Source organism: Perkinsus marinus, assembly GCF_000006405.1.
Source record: "Perkinsus marinus ATCC 50983 genomic scaffold scf_1104296931330, whole genome shotgun sequence".
Taxonomy (NCBI): Eukaryota; Perkinsozoa; order Perkinsida; family Perkinsidae; genus Perkinsus; species Perkinsus marinus.
The window spans coordinates 75,825-86,238 of NW_003215793.1; the positions used below are offsets into that span (position 1 = coordinate 75,825).

General features: G+C 40.9%; 4 protein-coding genes and 2 non-coding genes across 6 annotated transcripts in view; 3 read left to right on the forward strand and 3 right to left on the reverse strand.

The window, feature by feature from the left end:
• Positions 1-2,987, forward strand: part of Pmar_PMAR004374 (hypothetical protein) — a gene marked incomplete at both ends in the record, with an annotated part of 3,853 nt that extends 866 nt beyond the window's left edge. Inside the window, one exon of the mRNA XM_002786670.1 lies at positions 2,976-2,987. Coding sequence (XP_002786716.1) covers positions 2,976-2,987 — 12 coding nt within the window. The remainder of the gene's footprint in view (positions 1-2,975) is intronic.
• A 147-nt stretch (positions 2,988-3,134) lies between these two features.
• Pmar_PMAR004376 (hypothetical protein) lies at positions 3,135-6,442 on the forward strand (the record flags this gene model as incomplete). The annotated part of the gene is made up of 10 exons (XM_002786671.1): positions 3,135-3,159; positions 3,613-3,675; positions 3,859-3,953; positions 4,261-4,315; positions 5,105-5,171; positions 5,586-5,692; positions 5,801-5,939; positions 5,990-6,038; positions 6,085-6,198; positions 6,359-6,442. The coding sequence occupies 10 exons, from the start codon at positions 3,135-3,137 to the stop codon at positions 6,440-6,442; spliced, it is 798 nt and encodes a 265-aa protein (XP_002786717.1).
• A 549-nt stretch (positions 6,443-6,991) lies between these two features.
• Pmar_PMAR004377 lies at positions 6,992-7,063 on the reverse strand. The gene has a single exon. It is a non-coding gene; the product is annotated as a tRNA-Gly (tRNA).
• A 94-nt stretch (positions 7,064-7,157) lies between these two features.
• Pmar_PMAR004378 lies at positions 7,158-7,229 on the reverse strand. Its single transcript has one exon. It is a non-coding gene; the product is annotated as a tRNA-Gly (tRNA).
• Positions 7,230-7,967: 738 nt separating this feature from the next.
• Pmar_PMAR004379 (ubiquitin, putative) lies at positions 7,968-8,735 on the reverse strand (the record flags this gene model as incomplete). Its single annotated transcript, XM_002786672.1, has 4 exons — positions 7,968-8,006; positions 8,052-8,180; positions 8,347-8,409; positions 8,640-8,735. 4 exons carry the CDS (start codon positions 8,733-8,735, stop codon positions 7,968-7,970), a joined length of 327 nt encoding a protein of 108 aa, XP_002786718.1.
• A 673-nt stretch (positions 8,736-9,408) lies between these two features.
• The window catches only part of Pmar_PMAR004380 (hypothetical protein), a gene marked incomplete at both ends in the record, with an annotated part of 8,673 nt that continues 7,667 nt past the window's right edge, over positions 9,409-10,414 (forward strand). Inside the window, one exon of the mRNA XM_002786673.1 lies at positions 9,409-9,456. Within this exon, the coding sequence (XP_002786719.1) occupies positions 9,409-9,456 (48 nt within the window). The remainder of the gene's footprint in view (positions 9,457-10,414) is intronic.

Consider the following 10,414-nt stretch of genomic DNA (forward strand, 5'->3'; position numbering starts at 1 on the left):
CTCGACGGAGGCAGGGCTGGCAGGTAGGCGTTTACATTGGAGTTTCACCACCCTAGTGATATGAAAAACATATTTTACGACTACTGCATATCACCGCGAATATCGTGTTTTTTACAGAGTTTTATGCCAGTTCACGTAAAACGTGTTTGAAATTCCATTAGTTTTACCCTAGTAATATGAAAAACACTAGTGAAAAAATATTTCACGACTACTGCATATCACCGCGAATATCGCGTTTTTCACCACTTCACGTAAAACGGGTTGTGAAACTCCATTGAATTTCACCATAGTGATATGGACAAATATTGAGTATTACATGTACAGCATCAACGTGAAGCGACGTAAAGAGGTGAAACTCCATTATGATCAGCATATCGGGTAGTGAAATCTTTAAGTGGTATAGTAATCTCCCCTGGGCATTTGGGTGAACACATATGCAGAATATATTATTGGAGTTTCACCCGTTTCACGTGAAGTGGCGTAAAACTCGGTGAAAACGCGAAATTCACACTATGCAGTAGTCGTGAAATGTGTTTTTCATATCACTAGGGTGAAACTCCAATGAAGTTTCACATTTCACTTCGTAGGAAAAACGCATGTAAGCAGTGAGTAACGCGTAAAACACGCGATATGTGTGTTACGTGATATAGAGTGATTCGTCAGGTGTAATTCGTATCGCGTTTTTCACTGAGTTTCGTGCCAGTTCACGTAAAACGTGTTGTGAAATTCCATTAGTTTCACCCTAGTGATATGAAAAACACTAGTGAAAAAAATATTTCACGACTACTGCATATCACCGCGAATATCGCGTTTTTCACATGGAGTATTACACCTTTTCACGTAAAACGGGAGAAATATGTTTTCCACTAGTGATTTTCATATCGCGGGTGAAACTGTGATAGGTCTCTGCAATTCAACTTGGTATTTTTTCGACATTTTTTCCAGCATCGTTCCGTCGACTGCGTCAACATTCCTCGATGGCAATTTGATGAACTCACGGTACCGACATGAACTTGAACGCCGTGGGTCCTAATTGAGTTCCTTTACTATTATTTTATTACTCATAATGTGATTTGGATTTATTCTTTTTGTGTGTCTTTTTTGTTTCTCTGTACTGTGGTAGATTGTGTTTTAGTAGTAGGGAAAATTTGGGGTGTTGGTGAGAATATGAAAATTTTGGAAAATTATTATTGGTTTTTGTACATTGGAGTTTCACCATTCTAGTGATATGAAAACACTAGTGAAAAATATATTTCACGACTACTGCATATCACCGCGAATATGGTGGTTTTCACAGAGTTTTACGCCACTTTACGTAAAACGGGTTGTGAAACTCCACTCTGATTCGAATTCATGTGTTGACTTTTCTAATTAGTGAGGAAAATGTTCTGAGCTCAGTAGCTGAGAAAAGCAAACATATATTTTTCCAACACTGATTCAGTTAGCTACATATCTTACTACGAGTAGACCCGGCCAGTCCGAATGGGGAGTTTCCCATTTGCAAAGCCTTATGGTATGGCTATTAAATCGAAATATAATGTTCCCTGTCACTCACAAACTGGTCTGTGATATTTGAAAAATACTGTCGCTATGAGCTCTTAGTGTTTCTGTAGCATTTCGGGTCAGTTTAGTATTTTTTCCCGAAATTTCAAGAATTTTCCCATTTTTTACGGAATATGTTTGCCGACTTTTTCCATGAGTTATTACATTTGTTACGTAAAGTAGTTTGACTTTTTAAAAACTTTTCGAGTTGCATTATTATTTCCTCAATTTTTCTGGTTTTCTATGAGGTCAAGAAACCGATCTCGGAACTCAGAATTGATTCTGGAATCGCTTATTACACATATAATATGATGCTAAAATCGATTCTGAATTCCAGAATTGATTCGATGGAGTTTCACCCGTTTTACGTGAACTGGTGAAAAACGTGATTTTCACACTATGCAGTAGTCGTGAAATATGTTTTTCGCTAGTGTTTGTCATATCGCGGGTGAAACTCCAATGAACATGGGGCATTCGGGTCGATTTTGTGTTTTTTCCCGATTTCTTTTGGTAATTTCCCTACTTTTTTGAGAAAAATAATTTTTTTCCTCACTTTCTTTGATGAATCATCCAAAATTTTGGTATTTTCTCAACGAAAAATTATTAAAAATTCGGGAAAAATATCAAACTCATCTGGGAATGCCATAGTTGATGATGTTAAATGCTATCCGCCCAAACATGAGGTGTGTGCTACCGTCCCTGGCTCGGCGAGTTGGAGTACGATGCTGTTCTACAGCCGCTGCTGCTGCGCAAAGCCATTTTACTCTACCACAAGTACTTGGGACTGTGTAATAAGGGTGGGTATAGTAGGATGACCTCGCGAACGATTATAGGGGTTGTGGGTTAAATCGTTGGGTAATTCGTACCGGATAGCATAAGCTCTGTGGACTGTGTATGAATACGCTGAACGATTGACGCTTGGGTGTTTCCAGTGTGTGGGGGGGAATATGCATATGGGCGACTATATGTATGTGTTGAGGAAAGCAAACATATATTCCTACTCCAACACTGTGTTCACTCCTGAGCTCAGTAGCTGAGGAAAGCAAACATATATTCCTACTCCAACACTGTGTTCACTCCTGAGCTCAGTAGCTGAGGAAAGCAAACATATATTCCTACTCCAACACTGTGTTCACTCCTGAGCTCAGTAGCTGAGGAAAGCAAACATATATTCCTACTCCAACACTGTGTTCACTCCTGAGCTCAGTAGCTGAGGAAAGCAAACATATATTCCTACTCCAACACTGTGTTCACTCCTGAGCTCAGTAGCTGTGGAAAGCAGACATATATTCCTACTCCAACACTGTGTTCACTCCTGAGCTCAGTAGCTGAGGAAAGCAAACATATATTCCTACTCCAACACTGGGCGTTTCTCATCGAGAATTCGAAATATGATGTGATATTCTAGCGGAGCGACGTGGTAATTGTTATAGATACTTAAATGATGCCATAACGAGTAAGCATTTGGTCGGTATCAAGGACTGGATAGGATGCTCGGATTGCCTTCATAACGCGTAGAAGTGCAGCTGCGAACCCATCGAAAATGACCTCGTGTTAGTTATGGACATACATTGAACTTACTACAGATCAAAATGCCCAAGGATAAGGACGATGCTGGTAAGTAGAGTTTTGGTAAACGTTTGAAATTCTAATATTTTTTTATTTTTATTTTGAAATTTTCCTCTAGCATTTTCAGATCAAATTAAATTTTTTTCCGAAAAAATTAATTTTTTACCCATCTTGTTGATGTTTTACCTTTCGAGTTAATATTTTCCCCATGGCTTTGATAAAAAATCAGAAAAATTAATAACATATTCGGTTCGTTTGAAAGTAAGGGTGGCTCACCGATGCATGTAGTGTTGAGTGCCAATTTGATATGTGTGTTTTCTATTCCGGGATTAATGATAGTGAACAACTTGTCGCTATCATAGTCTCGAAAGGTTACTTTTATCACATCACATGTTCATAGCAATGTTTATATTGTTTATGCGATATAGTTTCAGATCGATTCTTATTAATCTCGGAAAATAACACACATTTGCATCATATCAAATTGATGCTTATTTTCAGGTGGGGAGGACAAGGCGATCATTGCAACTCTTCAGACTACCATAACTCTGCCGCTTCCCCAAGGTAAGCAGTGGAGTAGGAATATATGTTCGCTTTCCTCAGCTGCTGAGCTCAGAAGAGTTATAGAAATTCGGGTAGAAGTGTGAGTGAATCGATGAGAAATTTCCTCTCAGAATTTTCATATTGTCACCAACACATGTGCATATTGATTCCCTCCACACATGGAAGATGAGAATCATCCCGCAGATTCCTCCGAAATCGCGGCGTCGACTATTCCGTGTTTTACGGTACTCTTCTACCGCAGTAACGATCCGTTTAATCGAGAGTTTCACGCGCCACAGGTAGGCTCATTCCTGATAGCATTTTCAGTATTTTTTCCCGAATTTTCATTAATTTACCATCTTTTTTCCTAAATTTTTACCGACTGGTTTTGCCGAATTACCGAAATTTTGAAGAAATAGTTGCTCTTCATAGAAACTTTCTAATAGTGTTAAAAATTCAAATTTACTTGCAGGGCAGTTTTGGAATATATGTTCGCTTTCCTCAGCTGAGCTCAGGAGTGTTGTAGGAGTTTACATTGCACAGAAACTAACGTGAATTTTCGAAACATGTAGTTGAGCATGTGTATATTTTTCCGCACTGATGTAGGCACGTTGGCTCGGGGAGCTCCTGGGAGTACGATGGCTCCAGAAGCAGGAGAAAGGTGGGAAATATTGTCGTTCGAGAGTGTTGGAAAATTGCGGAGCGAGCGAAGCGAGCGGAGCGTATTCTCTCACTTTACTAACACTTTGTGCGTGCGTGCGTGCGTACAAATTATCCAGCTCGATCTAGAGAGGATATGATCACATGCTATACACCATTCGATAACTCTCGCTTTGGGGATACTAGGAAAAATACGAAATTAGGGTTCCGCCCGGACCATGTAGATTTCCGTGCAAAAAAACATATTTTTGCAGAAAAACGCCAGGCATGGGAATCAAACCCGGATGCCGAGCTCCGTCCCTTCTCCGAGAAGGCCTAGTATGTATATAATCGACCACATGTGTTGGTGACAGTATGAGGAAAATTTTTGTTTATTTTGGGATACTTCTACCCGAATTCGCATATAAACATGTTTACAGTGTTGGAATATATGTTCGCTCTCCTCAGCTGAGTTGAAGAATTTTCTTACTAATACAAATTGGAGAGGAGTGTACAGAAACTAATAGGAATTTCCCAAAATTTCCTCGGAATTTTTATATTGTCACCAACACATGTGGTTCACCATGTGCATATTTTCCCCCCACACTGTTGTTAAGTGAGGAAATTTCTGAGCTCAGTTGAGGAAAGCGATCATATATCTCAGCCCTGGCATCCCCGGGCCATGGACCTATTCAACTTTGAGAAATAATGTTTCTCATGTTTATAATGTGATGACATTTACATGGAAAACTGATTAAAATTCAAAATGAATTCTCTCCGGGAATATTATAGGTTTATGGATGATTGGTAGGTGTTCTTCTGGTGGTGCATCACGACACTATGGGATTCCCTCCATCGTTGGAAATTGGCGATTCGAGGTTGGCAAGGCTACCGTATATTGCATATAGTTGGCAAATAATCAGGCTCATCTCGGACGTCTACTCGTTGAGTGTTCGGAAATGGTCACCATCGTTGTCACCACGCGTTGAGGACGTCGGAGTCGCGAATAGCAGCAGAAACTCCTCCCGGTATTGCGTCATTTAGACGCGATGTTGAATATTCTCGTACTTATGCGGTGGAGTTGTTGCACATGGTCAACTTCATGTGTAGGTGATGACATTTGTGGAAACTGTGAGGAAATTCTCATTGGTTTCGGTACATTTCTATTCGAATTTGTATGTAACTTCCTATAATTAGTGAGGAAAATGGCGAACTCGGCTGAGGAAAGCGAGGATATATTTCAGCACCAGCAGGGCATATATTAGTCTGATGATAAACTGTCGTGGTTTTAGGTATGTCACTGTTGACGGTCTGGATTTCCGAGTAGCAGCGGGAGCTGGTGCTGATGAATGCAGATGGGCTAAGGATTTATCCCTGGACGACGGGGAAATCGCGACAGGTGAGGCCTCAGGGTTGAAATGGACAACAGTCGTAAGTGTAGCGAATACGTTTGTAGCCGCTGGCTCCAGCTGGGGTTGTCGTTCGTGTTAGAGATCGTTATTGGCAGGTTTACGAATTGGAGGGGTATTGCCGTCTGGTCAGCTTATTCTCACGATGCCGTTTGTATCGGATCCTAGCAATCCCCGAGCAAAAGCAGCTTTCATGGAAGTTGTGGAGCATGCTATGGCCAGCACTCGAAAACGGAAGTAAGCGTGAGAACTTTTCGGGATGATTAACTAGGTTTGAATTTTTTCAGAGCTCTCGTCTTGGTGGATGGAAAAGATCCTTTCCTCAGCTTTGCACATGTAACAGGTTAAAAATGCGTTCCTTGAGAATTGATTCCTGCATCAGGATAAGTTCCAGAATTTGGAGGACAGCTCGCTGTTGTCGACTGCTCCGACTCTGGCGAGACAGGAAGTGGCTTTAACAGCTCTGCCGAAGAACTTAACAGATGATGAGCAGAAAGTAAGGCGAATGTGGCTCTGGTGTCGATTTTGACGGCCGTTTCTATCTGCGTGTGGAGTTCAAACTTCCGTGTTTTGATGTTTTTGTTAGGTGGTTAGTTATCATATTTTACTGTATTCATTGATCCATTCCGAGCGAGGGGGTGATTGGTTTTCATCAGGCACTGTTTGTAAACCCATTGGCTGTTGCAGCCGAGATGCTGCCTTGGCATACAGGGAAGCTGGTCATTGGTGGAGGTTCATAAGTTGACGTTATCGAATGTTTCAGGATTGTTTACGTCATTTGTGTTGTGCTGTGTGTGCGTTTTCCTTACGCAAATGCATGAAAATTTGATCTCTCGGATAATACTGCGAATATTCATGACCTCTTAGCATGATGAATGTATCCATATAACAACTTGATATATGGATACGTTCATCATTGTTATTAACAAGTATACACTACGAGGTTGGCAAGCTAAATCGAACTCGGGATCGACTTATTGAGGCGCGTGCTAAAATGACCGTGCGCAGGCGTGCAAATTCGACAAGCAGTTCTGTTCTCCGCAACTCAGTATACTTCCAACCAACCTTGGCGATCTCTCTTTCGACAAGGTTGGATAATCCACGCAAATGAATCACGCAAACAATCGCAAAAGTCTGCACATGCTATGTCACTGTTGATACATCCTGCACGTTTCGCAACTTCCAGTCTCGGTTGCCCCAGTTAGGCCACCTAGTACTGACGCATCTATTGTTGAGTGATTTGCTATAATTCACTACAATCCAAAAACAACACTTGCACATTAACAAACTGCACCGCCCGGGAATCGAACCCGGACCATCTGCTTGGAAGGCAGATATCCTAACCATTAGACTAGCGGTGCTGATAGTCCAAGTTCATTGTTGATTATATCCGTCGTACATTCGCGACCTTATGACGTTAATAGATGCCAGACCGAGGTTCACATCTTAACGAACTGCACCGCCCGGGAATCGAACCCGGACCATCTGCTTGGAAGGCAGATATCCTAACCATTAGACTAGCGGTGCCAATAATGTAAATTCATTGTTGGTTATGTCCGTCGTACATTAGCCGCCCCATTGAATCCATACTTACCCTGAATTTCAGGGTCTGAAATCATCACAGTCAATTAAGTTACCACACTCAAAACACGTGGGTCTGGAGACAAGCTAGGCTTGTCCATGAAGAGTCGGGCTTGAAGGCCGCACTCGCAAGATTAATGGTGCTTGGTATCCGCAATGCCACTTGGATGTCGCGTCGACATCGAAGATGGGAAAAGTGGGGTCTTCAAGCAATTCGGCTCTTGTGCTCGGTGTGGGAGGGATGGGTTGATCGAAATGACAGCACTATCTACGCGGCACTCTGACCTTCAAGCTATTCTTAATGCGTGCATACGTGGTGCAATCTTGCACGCGTGCGCTGTGTATCGACTGTCCCTTTGTGGCAGCGACGTGTGTCTCGTTTCCGGAATTTAACTTGGGATAAAGAATTGTCCTAGACTAATGATAACTAGATGCACACCGCTACCCCTACATATGTGGGGGGGGCGACATTCGTCTCACATTCTATTTATCCCGTAGCCATCTCTCCCCAAACTATCGACGTTATCCTCTCATGTACTCATACTCGACACACCGAAGCGAGCCGAGTTTAGAGCAGCTACTTGCTACAGTTGCAAGTACAATTTACTCTGTCCCGAACCTCATTAACACAACATATGTTATCAAGTCAGAATGCCGCTTCGATTTGGACGGCAACTCAATCACTTACAAGAGACTGCAACCGCCTGTCTGCTCCACAAGAGCCTGAGGACGAGCAGTGTCATTCGGATATAAAGTGCAATACCGTACATCAATCTCATCCTGATCCTGCATATCCAACTCCTGAGGAGTGTTATCACGGTTAATTCTCTCACCATCATAGAGGAACCTCACACCGTCAGAAGGGAGTCCTTCCCTTGTACAGTAGGCGTCCATCAACTGACCAATCGGATCAGTGGGGGGAAAAATATGCACATGTGTCGGTGACAAAAACGAAAATTTTGAGGGACTAATTCATATATGAACTTCTACAATCACTGAGCTCAGTTGAGGAAAGCAAAGACATAGTCCTCCAACACTGAGCCGGATGCAGAATTCATATTACCTTGCGTAAAGGAGTTCCACGTTTTAACTTGAACATCACTTCTTTCCCTTCGGCATTCTTAACCTGCAATAGAGATTCACCCTAGTGATATGGAAAACACATTTCACGACTACTGCATATCACCGCGAATATCGCGTTTTTCACGGAGTTTTACGCCACTCCACGTAAAACAGCATGTGAAACTTCGATAAATTAAATATACTAACTAGTTTTGAGAAATAACATTCTCCAGAGTTTGATAACAATGGAGAAAAATTTGAAAATTCGAAATGAGATCCTCTCCCCCCGATTACCTTCAACTGCAGACTCTGAGGCTGCTCTCCTTGCTCCTTGTTCTCGTGTTGTTCCTGTTGCTCACCGTTATGATTTTCAGCAGGGCTGTCGGACATTGTGATGAGGGGAAATAATTCAATTATTCTGACAATTTTAAGAGCCAATATTCGAGCTCCACCCTAGTGATATGAAAAACACTAGTGAAAAACATATTTCACGACCACAATTTCACAGAGTTTTACGCCACTTCACGTATAACGGGTTGTGAAACTCCATTATATAAGACTTTCACGTAACACACACTTAAACGAAATCAATCACAATTACTTAACAGTCAACGCTCCGCTTCGCCCGACTCATCTATACAAAATGGAGAAACTAAAATACTAATAAACTACATGAACCCAACAGCGGTAGTATAAATATAATATTGGAGTTTCACCCTAGTAATATGAAAAACACTAGTGAAAAACATGTTCCACGACTACTGCATATCACCGCGAATATCGCGTTTTTCACCACTTCGCGTAAAACGAGTTGTGAAACTCCCAAAAACGCTGACGATAACCCCACAGCTCGATCGACCAGCACCCCAAAATCCACCTCTATTTGAGGTGATTACTCGGTAAAATTTAACCAATATTAAAACTCCATTTCAGTGGACGTTTGAATAGCCGAAGACTGTAAGGCAATTCAGCAGAAGAAAATCGATTATAATGGCGAGCGCTTTTTACAATCGAAGACGCAGAAAGATGTGGACAACTTCAGTATATATTTTTATCAGTTGTGATGGTCCGATTCAATATCAATCCGGAAACAGGCAACGACAACTATGCGGTAATACACTGATGCACTTTGGGAGTTTTTATTATTTGAAAATTTTAGTTTTTATGCTCATATGTGAGCGAATCACTCATGTTAACTTTCTTCGTAATTTTCATGTGAATTTAAAAAGAAATAATTTTCATATATATTGGAGTTTCACAACCCGTTTTACGTGAAGTGACGTAATACTCGGGGAATATTCGCGGTGATATGCAGTAGTCGTGAAATATATTTTTCATTAGTGTTTTTCATATCACTAGGATGAAACTCCAAAGTAGGCTTTCCGTAAAACATAGAATTCATGTAATTTTCTACCAAATTTTCATGTCTTCAAAAATCAATTCGTATTTATCAGTGTGTTTATAATTCCTATACCACACCCTGAGCAATTCTCTTCAGTTTCAAGTGATAACGGATTTGAAACTACGAGCACGCCGACAGCCCTCTGGTGCGACCGTATTGATATTGTCTGCCATTGACTGTGATGGTGTATGCGGTTCTCTTATATTCTCGGTAATGAAATGGGAGGATTCGCGAAGATACAGTTGAGAAAAAAAACGAAAGAACGAAAAAACGAAAAAATCAAGAAAAAAATCAAGAAAAAAATCAAAAAAATAAAAAAAAAATAAAAAAAATCGAAAAAAATGAAAAATGGGGAAAATGAACAGAGTGCGAATAAATGGAAAGAATGAATAGAATTACCGAAATTTTCACAGAGAGTTTAGTGCTGTTGAATTGAAAATTCGCGAAGTTATACAGTGTGTGTCAATTTGATGTGATGCAAATGTGTGTTATTTTCCGAGATTAATAAGAATCGATCTGAAACTATATCGCATAAACAATGTAAACATTGCTATGAACATGTAATGTGATAAAAGTAACCTTTCGAGACTATGATAGCGACAAGTTGTTCACTATCATTAATCCCGGAATAGAAAACGCACATATCAAGTTGGCACTCAGCACTGTA